The 19,924-nt window shown below is 44.8% G+C and overlaps 1 protein-coding gene across 1 annotated transcript in view; it reads right to left on the bottom strand.

Moving 5' to 3' along the window:
- LOC103801031 (arf-GAP with GTPase, ANK repeat and PH domain-containing protein 1) overlaps positions 1-19,924 on the bottom strand; it is a 226,479-nt gene that overhangs the window by 33,201 nt on the left and 173,354 nt on the right. The window contains exons 12-13 of the mRNA XM_009073430.1: positions 4,858-5,006; positions 3,273-3,363 (exon numbers count right to left, since the gene is read on the bottom strand). Coding sequence (XP_009071678.1) covers positions 3,273-3,363; positions 4,858-5,006 — 240 coding nt within the window. The remainder of the gene's footprint in view (positions 1-3,272; positions 3,364-4,857; positions 5,007-19,924) is intronic.

The raw sequence follows: 19,924 nt of genomic DNA, 5'->3' as shown, positions 1-19,924 counted from the left end.
GATGCCTCTGGGCTGAGCAGAGGGAATCCCTGACAGGAGGAGCAGAAGAGCCAGGGGTGAAGGCATCCTGAATCACAGACAGAGAAAATTTTGCAACTTTACTATTCTTTCAGAGTTTTTTTTCTGTTCTGCATATAAAAATGCACCTTGTGATGGGTAGGACAGGATTGCTCAAATTATTACTTTAGTGTTTGGCTCTCCAATACAAAGTAGACCAGACCTGGAAAACTCATGATGAGACCGCATTTTTAAGCCCTCCCTATTTTCTTCTACAACGGCAAAGACCTGATGCTCCATGTTCTCCAGGCACTTTGAAAGAGTGACTGGTATTTGTCCTCTCATCTATGTAAAACTGGAAGAGCCAAAATCCTTCGGGGGCAGAAATTTAGCTGGGTTTGCCTGAGCAATTGGATCACTTCTGTCAGCACTGGGACTCTGCTGCTCTGGGAAAAGGCAACCCCAGTTCCCTTCTAAACACAAAATGAGACCTTCTTGGGCAAAACCACCAGCATTGAAAGAGCATTTTGCCTCATGTCTTGCTCTGGGATAGAAGTGTTAAAAAAAGGACTTTGACTAACTTCATTTGGAGGCTGCTGGAATGCTGCAGCACAGCTGCTGCTGGATTAACATCCAACAAGGCAGAAATTCCCTGGTGAAACAAAGTGCTACATGAAGAGCTAAAAAGGCAGAGAGCTCTAGAAAGAGGAAGAATGAGACATCTGAAGTGGAAGATTGATGGCTCTTGAATAGAGCTGAGGGACTGCAACATCTCATAATCCTTTGCTCCCAAACATCTGGCTTTGTGGAGATGCAAACCATGTACGAGTTCCACGGGAGCGCTGGGGTTTGTGATGCTAAATGCTCTGGGGGTAAGGACCTGCCCAGGCAAGGCAGGAAGAGCCAGACTGAAATAAAGCAAGGCCCTGCAGAAAAAGCACAGGCTGAGGCTCCACTCGTGCGTGTGTTAACATTTTAAGATACACTGTTTTGGAAATAGCCCACATTTTTCCAAAGGAATGATGGTGGCCTTAAAGTTAGCAAGGTCAAATGGCAAGAGGAGTCAGAGGGAATAAATCATCTCCAAGAATACAAACAATTCCATCTGAGATTCCAGAATCATCCCCCGCCAAGCTACACCATAGAGCATTGCCAAAATGGGCCGTTCTACCCTGCCCTCTCCCAGCAACGTGTTCTTGGCACATCCCTCCTGCTGGCACCACACACGGGCAGCCAAGCTTGGCCCACAAAGCTACCTGGATGAAAACCAACCTGGATGAAATGGGGGAAAAAGTAAAAATTAAACAAAAAGTGCTGCCTTCTTGCACATTCATTTTCCTTCTTAAATGTCTAGCCTGGCCTCATAAATCATAGAACCACGGAATTTAGGGGCTGGAATGGACCTGACAGATCATCTAGTCCCAAGCCCCTGCCATGGGCAGGAACACCTCCTCACTAGATCAGGTTGCTCAAGGCCTCATCCAACCTGTCTCTGAACACCAGGGTCAGGGCAGCCACCTCAATCCCTGGGCAACCTGTGCCAGTGTCTCACCACCCTCACAGGGAAAACGTTTTTCTCACCTCCAGCCTAGACTTTCCCTCCTTCAGTTTGAACCCATTACCCCCTGTCCTATCACTGCAGTTCCTGACACAGAGTCCCTCTCCAGCTCCCTTGTAGCCCCTTCAGATGTTGAAAAATCGCTCTGAGGTCTCCATGCCATCTTCTCTTCTCCAGGCTGCACAGCCCCAACTTCCTCAGCCTGTCTTCATAGGGGAGATGCTCCTGGGATATGTGCATGGTGGGGACAGAAACACACACCCTGGGGATAGTGTTGGCTCTGGGTAGAGCCAAGATTGATCACAGATGCATCAGGAGGACATGTGTGGGTGTGGGAAGTGTCTACAGTGAAAAGATTTCACCTTATGTATGTATGTATGTATAAAAAGATAAATATATATAAAGACATAAAGAATATAAAATATGATGTATACATATATACAGTTAACAGGGCCTAGGAAATGGCTCTCACAGCTGCACAGACTGACTGGAGCAGGAACCAGTCCCACTGCCACCATGGGCTGCTCACGAGCAGCACTGAGCACTTCAAATGAGCTAAATAAACACCTAGGTCACCTGCAGCCCCATCCTCTCCCACACAGCACCTCACATGCCTTTTCCCCAAACTGCATCAAAGCTCGGGTGGAAATCCCAATGACTTCCAGGTCAATATGAAAGAACACAAACAAGTAAGAATTGCTTTGGGCTGTGGGTGTTCAAATACCAACCAAACCAACATTCTCCCTTGTTGACCACATGCTGCATCCCTACCCAGTGGCATGCCAATACCAAATCAGTCATGCAAAAACACCTGCACTTCTGTATGAATGTTCATTCTAAACTGGGATGTTAGAGAGGCTTAGATCAGTAGTCAAAATCCTAAACAGCAAAACTTCAAAAATAAAAATTATACCCAAAGAAAAATAAATTAATATTTCTTAATTTTAAATGTGTAAAAATCACAGGAAAGTATCTTCCAAATATTGAAGAAATAAAAATGCACAAGCTCCCGGTACTTCAGCTCCTACAATTAATTGCTTCAGAGCAAGAAAACTTCCTTTTCATGGCTTTGTTGCAAATCCCTGGAACTGAAGAGCACCAGAAAAATGACCTCAGCCAGGGTTAGTGAAGTGAGCCACAGCTCAAAGTATTCTCAAGAACTCTCTTCTGAACACTAAGTATATGTCTTAAAAAATAAAAAAAGGGAAAGAAACACAAAGGGGAATAAAAAAATAATTCCAAATCGGTTTTCTTGTGTCCAGATATAATGAGCAATGACTTTGGTTTTTTCTGACAAGTAACCCTAAAACACCAAACCACAAAATCAGCAATCAGGCTCTACCTCTTTGAAAATATTCCCATGGCACATGTGCCCTCACCATGCAAAACAAGAGTAAAATGGAAGTCAGTGATGTTGAACAGCAAATTTTTTCCTTTTCTTCAAAGAGAAGTAGAGAAATGCTGACATTTAAAGTGGCAGGTGAAACAACAAGGGGAAAAATAGGATTTCTCTGATGTGGCACATACTAGGTATAAATTTCCATCAGTAACTCTGATTAAGCAAACTCCATAATGAAGAAGAGATGTGCACACAATGTATGGAGTGCAATACCAAAAAGACAAAGCTCGTGGCAGGTGTTCACCTAGGTCTTGGCCAAGGAGAAGGCTTGGCCAAGCAAAAGAGGTCAACTTGCTGCAGTCAGGTGTCTGTACTTACTCTGTGATTCACAGTCCACGCAGTGGGAATTGCCTCTGATGTTTCTTATGGACTGAAGGGCCATGGCCTCATTCTGGCTCGTCAGGCGGGACTGTGGCGATTTAAAGGAACACATAAACAACAAGCAAGAACACCACAAAATCAGACGCTATGATTGTCAGCTGAATGAACAGCACAATCCACAGCTCAGACCAAGGTTGAATGAATATGATCGAGGAACTTCAAGTCTGGATTTGCCTCCCAGGAAATGGTGATCTTTTGGCACCTCCAAGACCTTTGGGGTCTCCAGTCTAGATTCTAACAACTGGGGAGACTGCACAGAGGAAAACAGGGCTGAAAATGACCCTGCTCTTCACACGAGCAGCAGTCACAGTGTAGGTTGCCTTCTTGAGATAAATGAGAGAAGAGTATTATTTGCTACGATCAATATCCGTTATTGACGTCTGTGCTTTCGCTAATGAAGACTAAGGCACGGTTTGCAGAAGTGGCTAAAACCTTTTTATCATCAAAAGGTCAGATTTCATCCAATGGTTCCCATTTAAATCCCCTCCATGATGACCTGTCAACGACCTCTCCTTGGACCTGGGAACACTGTCACGATGTACAAGCAGTTCAGCCTATCCAACTGCACTGTCCTGTGGCCTCTCTTAGAAACAAAGTGCTGGCTGCACCAAGGGATGGACTTTTGGCAATGAACTGATACAAGCAGGATGAGGACCAGGTCTTGTGGATGGCCATGTGGAGATACATCCTCCATGGGACACCTACTAAACCTGCCCAACTAACTGCCCTTTGCAGTTTCAGCCAGTTCTTTTGATGTGTTTTGAGAGCCCAGAGAACCAAACCTTTCTGAGGTACTTACCAGCCACTCTTCGCTCTCTTTTGCATTACTATTTTGATGTAGGTGTTAATGTACAAACTTCCTCTTCTGTGCTCCCTTAACACACATGTTAGAACGTGTGAATCCAAGAAAATCAAGAAAACATGTAAGCTGTGATTTTCCCTCATCTCAGAAATACATATTGGAAATAAATATGTTTCTTAAAGCCAAATAGAAAGTAAATTATATTGTGATGATGATAACGACTCATGTCTGATCTACTCTGGCACCTCAGGGCAATGAAAGGCATTCCCTTAAAAATATGAGCCTCCTCCCTAGGATGCAAAATCATGAAGGTCAATTGTCAGTTGGATAACACTAAAGGATCTAGAGGTCTGAACTTCTCTCCCTCGACCGCTGCTCAGCACCTTGCCCTCTACTTGTGAGGTGTCTGTAGACACATTGACTCCAGATGCCCTCCCAGAAATGAGCACTGGCTGAAGAAGTCTCAGAGTTTAAACATTTATTTTGCCAGGAAAGGAGACCAAATTCCTTCTGTCATCGTACAAAAGCACTGCAAGGTAGAAGAATGTTTCTCTTAGGCCATGGTCTTCTCCCAGGAAGCTCGAAGGCTGCTCTACTGTGGGTGTAATACACATATGTCTCTAGGAGTGCAGGTTTAAAATTCAGAGTTCCTAATTTTGCTGTCATCTTAATGACCACCCAATCCATTACTTCTTTTCAGTATTACTCTGTGCACCATACCTTGTTCTTGCTGCTCTCACACGACTGTAAACTGGCCAAGATCTGACTCTCTATGGCTTGGACCCATGCATCTCTTTCTTCATAGGTGGTGGCTTCAAAGTGCCATGTCTGGCCAGTGAGAGAGACGATGATGAACTCGAAGTTTTCTTCTTGCTCTGAAAAAACAATGCAATTGGAAGAAAAGGTTAAGTTAAGGATATTGATAACTAGCCTAAACAATTTTGCTTGGTAAGAATTTCTGCACCTTAAGAGAATGGTTTTAAGCTGAAGGAGGGAAGGTTTAGATCAGGTATTAGGAAGAAATTCTTCCCTGTGAGGGTGCTGAGGCACTGGCACAGGTTGCCCAGAGAAGCTGTGGCTGCTCCAAGGTATCCCTGCCCACGGCAGGGAGTGGAACAAGGTGGCCTTGAAGATCCCTTCCAACCCAAACCAGTCTGTGATTCTGTAACAAGCAAAAGCAGGTCTGGACATCTGGGGTTTGAGGCTGGATATAGCCAACTGCCCTGCACAATGCATCAGGGAACAATGTATGGATCCACTGCTTTTTCACTCCAAATGTTAGGCAGATAAAGCACTAGTTTGGGTAAATACTCAGTTTTCATGTGTGTTTGTGAGTTTGGCATTGACTCTCCACCCTTCTCAAACATAAACTGACCAACAAGCACGATTTAGATTTAAACCTGAGGTGCTAAGAGCTGCATAATGTAAAAATCAAAGTGTGCCACAAAACAAAAGATGAATGGACTATGAAGAGCCGACAATACAGAAAATGTAACAATCTCCCTTCTTCTTTCAAGCAGGTTTCACATGCACAGATACATTAAAGCAGATGTGTATATTTTCTTGTCTACAGCATAAATACTGGGATAATAACAATTAATTACTGGGATATAATACAGGATGGAAATCAGTTCAACCTCTTCAACATTCACGTTTGAGATGGGAGATGAGAAAATGATCTGAGAAGCCAGCAGAGAGGGTCAGTGAAATATCCTTAGGGCTACTGGAGTATAAGGACAAGTATTCAGGCCAGAGGAGCAGCAGATGAAATATCATCAGAGCTGCAATAAATGGACACACACACTACCCACACGTGGGACACCCAAGTCAAATTAAAAAATTCAAGGAAGCTGAAACAGAGCAAGTGGAATTGGGAAGGGCTGGGCATGAGACATAAAAGGAAAAGAACAATAGAGCACAAAATTCTAGTGAACATCAGCCATAATGAGCTTTAGAAAGGGCATTTTGTCTGATAATTACTCATATATCCGTAGCCATGGAACTACCACATTCCCTTGTCATCCGTAAGCACGTGAAGAGAAGTCACAAATTGAGCTCTTAAAGACAGCAGTGCTGCCCACTGGCAGTCACTTTCCAACCTGTGGGACAACTGGTTTTCTGGGATAAACTCCTTGTTAGCAAGGCTAGTGCCTACACTGCTGCAGTGAGGCCTCAAAACACAGCAGAAGGTAACTTTGCATCTTGAGGTGGCAACAAACACAGAGTTGAAGGTTATCTCCAGATGCAAAAGGGCACCTGAGGCAGCACTAAAAAATAGTGTGGGATAAGTGGGAAAAGAAATCATGGAACCATAGCATATCCTGAGCTGGAAGGGATCCCCAAGGATCACAGAGTCCAACCCCTGGCCCTGCAGACGACACCCCCACAATCCACTTTGTGCCTGAGAGCATTGGTCAAACACTCCTTGAGCTCTGTCAGGCTTGGGGCTGTGACCACTGCCCTGCGGAGCTGTTCCAGTGCCCAAACACCTCTGGGGGAAGAATCTTCTCCTGATATCCAACCTAACCCTGTTCCAGTGCCCAAACACCCTCTGGGAGAAGAGCCTTTCCCTAATATCCAACCCAAGCCTTCCCTGGCACAGCTTCATGCCATTCCCTGGGTCACAGATGAATGATGTAACTGTACTACTTTTACATTTTAGCAACACTGTGTTACAAACAGGTAGAATCATTACCCAAACCGCTATGGATGAATCACAGAAGAAGCCCTGTTTATGAAACAGCTTTCAGGAGTTTATGAGGAACTAGTCCACAATAAATGATGCTACATTCAGTCCTGTGTGCTGCCACCTGCAGGATAACACAACTAAGGTCTTCTACACCTCACCACACACCACACCACTCCCACATAAGCCAAAGGTCTGGTATAAGTTGTAGGACGTGCCTGCTAGAGAAAACAGCCATTTTGCCACCCCAAATTTTTTCCTACACTTCCTCTTTCTTAGGTTGGGAGAAGACCCTGTAGGGATGCAGAAGACTCAGAAGAGGACAACAAGACAGAATTCTCCAGTGCACTGGCAGGGCTGACTTCCTAAGGAGTAAGAAATTGAATATAGGGTAAATTATCAATACTCAACAAGTGTATGTGGTGTGTATTTAGAGAGTCACTGCACGACTCTGGCATCACTCCATCTCTGCAATAAGTATGACATGACTTCCCAACGGTGTGAATCCAGACCTTAAAAGAACTATACACAACCAAGGCGCAGCATCACTGACTCCTCTGCTCTCCAATTTAGTAATGCTGATTACACACATGAAGCTGGTCTGCCCAGGAGGGCTGCACCACGTTTTCAGGCTGGGCTAGAAGGATGTTTTCAGCTCCTCACGGAGTTCACTGAAAAACTGGCCATCGCTGATGATACATTAAGAACATGAAATGTTTTGACACTAATATGGTGAGATACTGGTGCTGGAGCGTGTCTAGAGAAGGGCATGGAGATGGTGAAGGGTCTGGAGCTCAAGTCTGATGAGGAGTGGCTGAGGGAGCTGGGGGGGTTCAGTGTGGAGAAACGGAGACTCGAGGGAGACCTTCTTGCTCTCTACAAGTCCCTGACAGGAACTTGTAGCAAGGTAGGGGCTGGCCTCTTCTCCCAGATGTCTACTAACAGGACAAGAGGAAATGGCCTTAAGTAGCACCAGGGAAGGTTCTGGCTGAATATCAGGAAAAATTTCTTCACCAAAACCGTTGTCAGACACAGGAACAGGCTGCCAAGGGAGGTGGTGGAGCCACCATCCCTGCAGGTGTTCAAAAGGTGTCTGGATGTGGCAACTGGGGACATAGTTTAGCGCTAAATATGGTGGTGCTGGGTCAAAGGCTGGTCTCAATGATCTTGGAGGTCTTTTCCAACCTTAATGATTCCATGATTCTATATCGATCGAAGCTTCAGGTTTACTCTATAAAAAGCTGTGCCAGTTGAAAACATCTTCACTAATACATTCTCTGCTTAAACACACCATTATATTTTTCTAAGTTCAACTATGAACCAAAGCAGCAGTGCCTGCTCCATGTCACCCCCAGGGCACGGCGTACAAAAGACAAGGAGCAAACCCGGACATCCTTAACCACTGCACATGGAAACAGGAAAATCCAGGCGGCAGGATGAAATTGTTCAGCCTTACTCTTCAACCAAATTATAGTTTGTGCTATTTAAATCCCTGTGAGCCCAATCACAAAATTTTATTAAACAGTTTTCCATGTTTAACAGTTATTCATAGAAAGGTCCACTATAATAGTATTTTAGCACCATCAACCTGTCGAAATCAACCTGCCCAATTATTCCAAACTACATTAATAACACCGGATATTACACTAATTGTGTCCAGTTTCTATGCAGACGAGGTCCCATGGGGCTAATTTTGCATCCTCAGGGGCAAGCAACTCAGACATCAGCCTGATTTCACCAGGAATCCCTCCTCATTACACAAGTCCAGGCTGTCAAACTTTTTTTAGAAAAAAAAGGTTAATGGGCCAATCAGTCATAAATTATTTCCTGGAAGGGCAGCAGAGGAAGGGTTAAAGTGTGAAGAACCAGCTGCCACTGATTTCCATTTGGAAGTTATTATCAACAGGAGATGTCTAAAATGTCGTTGTTTGTTTTGCCTTTATTTTTTTTTTAAGGTGGGAAGAAGTGGCTCGGAAGGGAAACAAGCCAAAACTGCGAGATTGTGATGACATGGAACCTAAAACATAAGAGGTGGAAGTGGGCATGTAATCAGTGGATTTTAGGAAAACCCCGACATCACCAAAACTTCCATGGCACTTTTAAAAGGTTACACAATCCCACTGTTTATGCTGCATATGAGGGTGCTGAGACACTGGCACAGGTTGCCCAGAGAAGCTGTGGCTGCTCCATCCCAAGGCCAGGTTGGATGGGGCTTGGATCACCCTGGGCTAGTGGAAGGTGTCCCTGTCCACAGCAGGAGAGTGGAATGAGATGGTTTTAAGGTCCCTTCTAACTTAAACCATGATGTGACTCTATCATACCCTTTTCACTATCATCCTTCCATAGCTGAGTTACTGCATTTAATGCGAGTTCACATCAATTTTGCTCTGCCACAAGTCAGACATTGCTACTGCCCACCCACTTCTGGAGAACAGGAGCTGCAATTTCTGAGAAGCAAAGGACCCTGCAAGAAAAAACAAACACTTAGGCATGGCCTCACTGCCTTCCTGGACCAATGTGTTTGTGGTGTGTAACAGAGATCAGATTTAGAAAACTATGCTGAAAATTACACTACAGGATACAATCAGACTCTAACTTGTTCCAGAGAACTCAATTAAGTCTACTAAAATGTAAGGAAAATACATGTCCAGAAGCAGTTACACCTCTTGGTATCCCGCAGGAGCAGTTCTAAATGACGTGCATGAACCAGTTTGATTACAACCTCCACTTCCATCCTATTTTACCCTCAATATGAATAACTGCATAAATAGCCACCAGCACCTCCTGCCAGTAGTGGGTAACCATAAGCACAGTCTGAAGCCACAGAGTCCTGGAATATCAGGCTGGAAGGGACCTCAAGGATATCTGGTCCAACCTTTCAGCACATAAGGCACCGGAAGACAAGGGCTGCTTTGTGCCAGGCACTTTACAATTGGAAATTACACCCATCCCAAAGGTAGGCTTTTACACAAATAAACACCTCTATTTCTCACAGAATCATAGAATCATTCAGGTTGGAAAAGACCTCCAAGATCATCAAGTCCAACCTTTTTCATGGGTATAAACCAGAGACTTGACAGGCTTAAGGCATTTCTCATAGGCACGCATGAATATTCTGCCAGAATCAGAAATAAAAATGGATCTTCTGACATCTAAGCCAACCAGATTGTGCATTTGTGCCTTTGCCCAATGTAGCTGTCATCAGAGGATGCTGATGCTAATTAACAGCAACTCACCATTGCATGTCTGGTGAGTGATGCTACTCACACAGGAAACACTTTCCATGAACAAGAAGTCAAGTGCAGCACCGAAAGATTCTCAATGGTGTATTTCAAATGCCCGTAAAGCACCTTCAAGAGCTGAGGTTACAGCTTGAATCCTAGTCACGCCTATCTCAAGTAACGCCAAGACCTAGTTAAACTCCCTTTCCATCCTGCCTTCCTTCTCGCTCTCCAAAATCTCCTCTGCTTGAGCACCCTTCCATCCTAACCCTTTGAAAGGATGAGGATGCAGAGCTGCCGAGGTGCCCTGGCAAGTGACAGGAGATGTTTACAACATACAATTTGTTTACAACGAAGGCACATGTTATTTACCTCCTATATAACTTTAACTCTCATTACCTTTTGCCACCTGGTGTAAATTATCCCTGTAACGTGGCAGATAAGTATGTTTATTAGCAGCCCCAATTAAGGAAATATTTGTGCCATGTCCCACTGGGTATGGCTATGCTAATATTTCTCTCCCCTTTCCAAACCCAGTGTATAAATCCAATTAGTTTTGAAAATCAACTCTATCAGGACAATAGATAGACACTTGCCCACAGCTCTTGATAAAGGTTGTGTTCCACTGGAAGAATTTTATACTGTTTTACATTGTTACCCGTGAGTGACACACTGGTGATGAAAGGCTGGTTTGCAGCTGAAGGCACTGAACCGCACTCTGCCATGTGGACGTCTTGTTTTATATGGGTGCCAGGACAACAGGGTTTGAAAAAAAATTAAAATTCAGTTTATACAGGATGTAACTTGCTGCACAGGCACAGCACCACAGCATCACTCACTGAAACCAAAGGCAGTCTGGGGCTTAATGAACATCCACATGAAAAGTTTTCCATCAGAGCCTGGCAAATCCAACTCAGCACTGCTTAAAGTCACATATGCCACCAAAAGGAGGAAAAATGAGGACTTGGTATCCTTATGCATGTTATACCACAGCATGTAGAGCACAGACATCTATTCTGTAAAGATAATCCTTTCCACTGTGCCGCAACATCACAGAATCACAGAACTACAGAATGTTTTGGGTTGGAAGGGACCTTGAAGACCACCTTGTTCCACCCCCTGCCACAGGCAGGGACACCTTGCACTAGACCAGGTTGCTCAGACTCCATCCAGCCTGGCTTTAAATCTGAGGACACAGGAAAAGTAACTGCATTTTAATAACACTCCTACGACAGCAGGTACAGGGGCCTATAGTGTGTCTTACACCAGAATGGGGTTTATTTTGAGCATAACTCACTGATGCGACAAATTTCCCCCCTAGAGAATCCAAGGATTGCTTACAGCCTGGCTGCCTGCAGTAAGGGGTAAATGGGACTTTGTCACTTGTCAGTGGCTCCCTATGGAAAAAAAAAAAGGAATCTCAAAACTTAAAAGAGTTTTAGGCAACCTCTGAAACTAACAGTACAATTTCTTGCAATGACACAAACCTGATGCAGGACACAGTTGCGCAAATTTTACCTCCTTTCCACCTGACAGTAGGTGCAACCAGGTGGGGTCAGGCTCTGATCCAAGGGAACCAGTGACAGGATGAGAGGAAACATCCTCAAGCTGTGCCTGGGGAGGTTCAGGTTGGACATCAGGAAGAATTTCCTATAGAAAGGGCTGTCAAGCATTGGAAGGGGCTGCCCAGGGAGGTGATGGAGGTGATGATCCCTGGAGGTGTTCAAGAAACAACTGAGTGTACCACTTAGTGCTCTGGTCTGGTTGACAAGGTGGAGATGAGTCAAAGATTGGACTCGATGATCTTGCAGGTCTTCTCCAACCTCAATGATCCTGTGATTCTGCAATGCCCTCAGAAGGTCCCTCAACTCGGATCTCACACCTCAGGAAAATCCCACCTCTCCTCACTCACAGCACTAGCTTTGCTCTCAAACAGAGAGAGAGGTGCCCCGTTGATGGATGATGCTCAGCTTTGCCCCATGTTTGGCCCAGGATGATTCTGCGTGAGCACCAGGGCCCACCACACAGCTTCTGCCATGCTCCTACGACAGCTGCAGCCCCTGAGCTGCACATTTCTCCACCTGAGAAGCATAGAGAACACCTAAAAACAATAGGATGGCATTAAAAATGACTGGAGAGTTTGCTCTCTGGCCCAAGCTTGTAAAATCGGGACCGTACACCACGGAAATATTACAGATGTGGAAATACGTGTAAGGAACAAGGATGAGCTCAGGACCAAATCAGATTTGTTATTCTGGACTGTCATTTCCCATCACCATTCTCTTTTTTGAAGGGATAATTATCTAAACACGTGGCTTTTAATCCTTGCAATGCTCATTAACTCGACATTTGCATGTCTCACCGTTCCAGTTCTCACACAAAGGCTTAAGCTACTAGCTCAAATCTACGGAGAATATTGAACCTTCAGCTCGTCGGAGGGATGAAACATTAAAAAAAGACATATTTGACTCATTTTAGAGTTTCATTTTGATGCTGTGTCTCCAAATTCTTCATGCCATGGCTAGCAGGGCCACATTCCCATACCAAGGTGCCTTTGATCCTCAGTTTGATCAGTAAGATGAAAGATTCCTCAAACTAGACAGGCCCTAAAAAAAGTCTTTATCTGTAAAACACAAGGGAATTCTATACATTTGTTTCCCTGATGCCATTTAGTAACAGGTAGATATAAAATCACAAGCTTCTCAAGCAGCAAACCTGTAATGCCAAATATGCCTAAATGCTGGTTAGAAGAAAAATCGGGCTGGGAAATAAAAACTGCAAACGGAGAAAATGAAATCCCAAAACCAAAATACCTGACAGTCATTTTCTCTCATATTTTGCACTTCATAGTTGAAAAGACAACAAAAGGATGAAAACAGACAGTTTTGCAGGTCTGAGAGGTAATAATTTTACATTTAGCCTGAGAAATGAAATTAAATTATACTTCAAAAAAGCTGCTTTAACAAGCTGGAATAAAACCCCACGCTGTTTCCTGTGCACACTTTGTTTGGCAGGGAGAGCCAGGCAGCAACCTGGCCCTAATTGTGCACAGAGGCTGGTGATATAAATCACCAAAGGTTAATGATCAGGATGTGAACAGAGGGACTTGTTTACAGAAATAGCTTGCAATTTAAAATTTACAAGAGATTTAATGCCACTGCTTGGCAATCACTAAAACCAACAGCCCAGAAAACAGTGACATTAAGAAAAATATTACAGTTATAATCATTCCAAAATAAGTCAATTAGTGTTAGGGCATGCGCTCGCGATTACTTGACCCATTTGATTTGCACTTAAGTGAAGAAAAACCTCCCCCTCCCGTGCAGAGACATGACCTGCTCCGAGTTCCCGTGTCTCACACCACCCCTCTGCCCTGCTGCTGGAGATGGTGCTGCAGCTTCCCCCCTTCTCCCTGCCTGGCTCTTCCAAGTGATTCTGACCTCTGACATTTGCAATAATAAAAAATATTTAAAAAGCAGAAGGAAGTTTGAAATTGTGTTGTTCACATGAATGTGGAGGGGGAATAAACACCTTCAGTTGCGTGCACTGTTACACGAGAGGCCTGACGGCTGTCTGGGGCGGGAAAAAGGCAATGCAAGTCAATTTGTGAACTTTGGCACCAGGTGACCTTTAGAAATACACCACTCTCCAGAATTTACAAGCGAGAGCAGTACATGCAAATGACCCGGCACTGTCTCGCCTTGGATTAGACCTGCAGAGAGCATTATGGAGAAGCTTGCACAAAACAAATTAAGATTGTTACTTAAATGTCACGGCACACTATTGTATTTGGCTACAGATCATTACACCTGATACCAACACTTTTAAAAACTGTAATAACTTGGGAAATATTACATTGAGTGCCCACATGGAGAAAGGGAAAAAATATAAATGTATCTTCAAAAAAAAAAAAAAAAAAAGAAAAGAAAATGGGTTCCTGAAGTAATTTAAACATCACCACTCCACGACTAGAGGGAAAGGTCAAAATTTAAGTAAGCTGAAAGGAACATGAATGGCAAAATAAAAGGCACAAACAGAAAGATGAAAAGACCAAGCGGAATGACTGTGCAAACGCGGAGGAATGCACGCATGCTCGGGGCAAAGCTCACGTCCACGCCCGCACCGGGGAAGGGAGAGGAAAGGAGCAGAACTTTTGGAAAAGAGGGTTCAAAAAAAGGGTAAGAGAGGAGGTGTTCATCTAGGACAGGAGGGTTTGTTACCTTCGGTGTTGGTGCTGCTGCTGCTGTATATATTTCGCAGGCTACCAACACGGTTTAGTTTCCAAGCTTTGCGTTTGGCTGCGTCCAGAGAGCAGGAGGGGAAGAGAAAAAAGAGAATAAAAATAAAGAAAAAGAAGGGGACAAAAAAATTCAATGAAAAAGGGGAGAAAAGAAACATCAAAAGAGCATGTGAAGTTAAATACAAGCACAAGCCTGTTAACATGTGAAGAGCTACACACAGAAAATGCACACAGGACCACTCAGCCTCTCCAATCCACAGCTGATACAGAGAACCTCTTAGCGAGAGTGATTTTTCTTTCAGTCTCTACAACATGACACAATTTGACAAGATTAAATGGATCTGCAATGGGAATAGACAAAAAACAGACCAGCAGAAGTGAAAAAAGGCAGGAAGTATTTGTGCAGAGGACACATGACTAGACAAAACAGCGACTGCAAAACGTGATTTAATTAGTGACAAAATACAGCCAGACGAGCTCCTTTTCCTCCCAAAACCTCTGTGGATCACTTGGTGCCTGCAGTTCACCTTTGAACATCACCTTTTACATCATCACCTCTAAAGGTTGAGGTGATGATGTAGTGGCCTTAAAATCCTCATAGCAACAAATGCTACTTGTAGCATTAAGCTCAGACGTGTCGGAACCACAGAATAACGGAATGGCATGTGTTGGAAGGTACACCAAAGCTCATCCCATTCCTCCCCCTGCCGTGAGCAGGGACACCTCCCACCAGCCCAGGGTGCTCCAAGCCCCATCCAACCTGGCCTGGAACACTCCCAGGGATGAAGCAGCCACAGCCTCTCTGGGCAACCTGTGCCAGTGCCTCAGCACCCTCACAGGGAAGGATTTCTTCCCAAAATCCCATCTAACCCCTGCCCTCTGGCAGTTTAAACCCTTTCCCTCTTCTTCTGTCACCTGCTCCCCACCAGGCAAATCACTGCAAAATCAATGTGTTTATTTGGTAAGCTAAATTAAAATAAAATCAAATCTATTTGTTTACAGAATAGCAACATTACCGTTCCATTAGAACTGCCCAAAGCTGGAGAACCTCTGAGCTCCCAGCTGCTGGTTCACAATTAGCAGGAGATACTGCTCAGCAGCACTCTGATCCCATGCTCATTGGGGGACAGCATATTTCCACCTTCTTCAAAATCGGCGTGTTTTGCCTCAAGAGCAAACTCACAGCGTGAGAAGCACATTCAGTCAACAATACGTTTAGCCTGGGTTTCATCAGACAGGAACTGCGTGAAATACCCGAGTACACACCGACACTGCTGACACCCAGCAGTGACCGATGCAACAGGGAAATGGTGGAATTACCATCTCTGGAAGCATGGAAATGGTGTGGGGACATGGCAGTTGGGGATATGGTTTAGTGGTGAACACTAATGGTTGGACTTGATGATCTAAGATATCTTCTGAGGGACCAGAGACCCTTCTCTCTCCCTCCACAGATGCTCCTCACCCTTTAGGATGACGTGAACTTCACACAACATAGCAGGTACTATGATACAACCATTCAAAATTTTTCCTTCTGTACTTATGAGGGAACTATTTTTAACACCCTACAAAACTCAGACCAAAGGGCTGCTTCCTCAGGAAAGGAACAGTGAGGGGAAGTTGTTCCAATCTTTAACAAAAAGCTTGATTTTCAGCTGAAGAGCTAAGGCTGGAAAAGCACTGCCTGAATCCCCATGACTCTCAAGCTATGTAGGATTTCAATAAAGCCATCTGCAGGCCGGAATGCTGTAGGCTCAGGAGGAGGACTGGATTCTGAGTGACATCATCACAGCTACAAGTATTTTCAGTGGATGCATCCTTCAAGCTGAAAAAACCCTTTAATTTTAAGACCTGTTTAACAAGTCTCCACACCTAGAGCAGCACAATTGCCCAGCAGAAAACTTGCTTTTCCCTCTAAAACATTTACATATAAATAGGCAGACTCGAGGTTTGGCACCCTCTGGAGGGGAAGATGGTCTCCAGTGCACAAAGCCCCTTTTTTCCCCAGCCCTTTCCCATTTCTCACACTTTAATGGCACGTTGGGGTAGGGCGGTGTGAGGAGGACTGAACTCGCAGCCTGGTTTTCTATTAACCTATTGATGAAATAATCCATTTCAATGTGCTGAGTGTCATGCCTTTTCCTGCTCTTTAAACAAATGGACTTCTTCCACAGTGATGCGCCTGATAGAGCCGAGTGTGTCCTTTTGCATCGATTAGGCTCCAGCCTGCTTGCTCTAGGTGCTCTCCTGTCTCTGAGGATTCAGTGAGATTACCAGCAGCAGGGTTTGGACACGGCCAGCGCAGCCTCCGTGGGGTGAGGGATGTGCCAGGGCCCAGCACAGCCACCCTACCCTGCCTGCCTTCAGAATTACGTACTGCCTGCTCAGCACTGTTACCTGCCAACGAGGCTGGTACAGGCACCTAGTTTGTCTTTGTTTGCCTGGTTTGTCTTTGACGTATATCCCAGGATGTTCACTCTGTTGGGTCTGGGTTCACTTGCTGTGTCCAGAGCTAACTCAACAAAAGCTCTTATTGCCAACTCTAGATATATCTATATCTACACATCTATATCTGCATCACATACACACTTAAACAATCAAATAAATCCCAACTGGTTCCCAATAAAAAGCTGTAAGAAATGCTTCATTATTCAAAACCAAAATTCCTTAATTAGAAAGATCTTTAAGGGAGACTAATTGAAAGTATTTTCTGGAAGACTATACTCCTCAAAAAAGCCACTAAGAAGTGCCTCTAACTAGAGATACCAGTAAACCCCAGGCAAACACCTCTCTCAAACACTAAATAGCTGGAAAGAACGTAACTATTTCCCAGAAGACATCAGGTACTGAATTCAGTCTGCGGCAACCACTATTTGTCCCAGTACATTTTGCAGCTCAGTTCCAATGACTAATATATTTTAATAACGCTTCAAGAAAATATTTTCTTGACTTTGACACTAGCACTGATCTCTGGCTTCCCTGCTGACCTAACCACCCCTCACAGCACTCAAAGCAGCCTCTCCATCCCAACCGAAGTGCAGACAAGGTGTAGCAGCACAGTTCCTGCTAGTAGCCAAGCTCTTTAACTCCAGAAATTTAGACTGCCAAGATTAAAGTTCTATCTTTGCTGGGCAAATTAATTTGTGCATCCTAACACCCAGTCCAGACCAGCAGAAGGAGTCAGTACCTGTCACCCAACACCACAGACCTTGGCTTCAAAAATCTCTGCAAAACACCACCAGGACCACTGCAACATTTGCCTTCATGCAAACCATTGGTCAGTCCTTCCTGGCAGTGACCACTGGGAGAAAACCATATGCACCCATCCATGAAAGCTTTGACTCTTGGATCCTGAGAGGTGTTTCTGTTTAAGATGAAGGGTTAAAGGGATTTCTTGAGAGGACACTGCTTTGAACTCTATCTGCTGGGACTGGATGCATCACTTGTACTGGGGCATCTTCTTCCACTGTACCAGCTAAGGACCTGGAATCCATCACATTAAAGAGGCTCCAAAAGAGCTGGAGATGGACTTTGGACAAGGGCCTGGAGTGACAAGACAAGGGAGAATAGCTTCACACTGACAGAGAACAGGCTTAGATGGGATATCGTGAAGAAATTCTTCCCCGTGAGGGTGCTGAGGCACTGGCACAGGTTGCCCAGAGCAGCTGTGGCTGCTCCATCCCTGAAGTGTTCAAGGCCAGGTTGGATGGGGCTCAGAGCAACCTGGGCTGGTGGAAGGTGTCCCTGCCCCTGGCAGGGGGTGGAACTGGGTGATCTTTAAAGTCCCTACCAAGCCAAACCAGCCTGTGATTCCACATCCTCAGGAGCTGAGCCTGGCCCACAGCATCAGGCAGGTGTGGAGATACACCCAGCTCATGTGACACAGGCACCAGAAAGTCACCCATAGAGAGGGGGATTTGTAAGACCATTGGGCAAGAGTAGTTATGGGCAAACTGCAGGCAAAAGAGCATCACAGCTCACCAAGCAACACCCTGGGCACCCAGTGGCCACACCACCTCTAACAGTGCACATCTTCAGGAGCTGATCTGCATCCTACAGACTCAACTTCTCAGAAAACAGCCTTGAGCTCTTCTGGAGCTTTTGTTCCACATAAACTTTTCCCACTTGCTTATTTTTGAAATGTATTACACCCATCCAGTACAGCCTTTTGTGAAGATATGGAGTAACTGGGAATCAATTAAACTCAATCACTCCCAATTACCACCTCTCTTTGGATTTGCTCAGGCAATACTTTCACAGCTGTGAACAACCCCTTGCAGACAGAATTCCTTTATTTGCTTTCTTTAACCAGGATGCTATTTATTCTCTGTTAATGAGTTTACTTGTCCTGTCTAGTTTGGATTAGTTAGGTTCTGTGGTAAATATGTTTACTATCACTATGACCATACACCATTATTTCTAAAAGCAGTAAATGTTTGTAGACAGCATTTACCCACATGTGATCTGAGGATACATCTGTTTGTTACCTGGGAAGTTCTCGAAGGATGCTTAGGATATTGTGCTCAACAAACCAGCACATTAACCCCTTTCAACCTCTCAAATTCAGTGCTTTTTACATTTTGATAAGCAGAAATATGCTTTTATTCTTAGAAGAGTCTTAATACCTACAGTCTTACAATCTTCCTCCCCTGCTGTCCTGCGCAATTCCAGACATGCTAACGTTACCTCTGGTCTCCCTGTGACAGAGTTCTTTGTTGACTAGACAAATAGTCCTCAGATAGCTGATTAAAAACTGATGCAGCCATTAGGTTATGTGTCCAACCTTGCCAGCCATGTTGGATGTTAGTGTGCGCATGAATTCCATCCCTAGAGCGAGCTGAGCAGAGCTGATTAAATGAGGCACACACAGCCTTCAGCAGCAATTAGCAGAACTAATAGGATCCTTGCACCTACACTGGAGGAAGGGGCTGGGGCTGGAGCCAGCGCTTCCCAAACAGCTCAGCAGCATCTGCACGATACAAGTAATGCGGGCCAGGCACCTCAGGGTGGCTGGTTATTTATTCTTAGTCTGCAACACGTAAACACTGAGAGGACGTATGAAGAAAAAAATTCTCCCATAGCATAGGCCAGGGGAACTTTTCCTTCCCCTCTGCTCTGCCCTGGTGATTTGGGGCTGGAGCCAGCGCTTCCCAAACAGCTCAGCAGCATCTGCACGATACAAGTAATGCGGGCCAGGCACCTCAGGGTGGCTGGTTATTTATTCTTAGTCTGCAACACGTAAACACTGAGAGGACGTATGAAGAAAAAAATTCTCCCATAGCATAGGCCAGGGGAACTTTTCCTTCCCCTCTGCTCTGCCCTGGTGATTCCCACCTGGAATACACAGTTCAGTTCTGGTGTCCTCAATGTAAGGAGGACGTGGATCTGTTGGAGCAAGTCCAGAGGAGGCCACAAAGTTGCTAAGAGGACTGGAGCATCTCCCCTGTGAAGACAGGCTGAGGGAGTTGGGGCTGCTCAGCCTGGAGAAGAGAAGACTGTGTGGAGAGCTCAGAGCAACTTTTCAGTATCTGAAGGGCCTACAAGGGATCCAGAGAGGGAGTCTGTGTTAGAAACTTCAGTGATAGGACAAGGGGTAATGGGTTCAAACTGAAGGAGGTTAGATATTAGAAAAAAGCTTTT

The sequence above is a fragment of the Acanthisitta chloris genome, unplaced genomic scaffold (genome assembly GCF_000695815.1).
Source record: "Acanthisitta chloris isolate BGI_N310 unplaced genomic scaffold, ASM69581v1 scaffold4514, whole genome shotgun sequence".
NCBI lineage: Eukaryota > Metazoa > Chordata > Aves > Passeriformes > Acanthisittidae > Acanthisitta > Acanthisitta chloris.
Note: the sequence above shows the minus strand (reverse complement) of the source record. Positions and strands in the feature narration are given on the sequence as shown.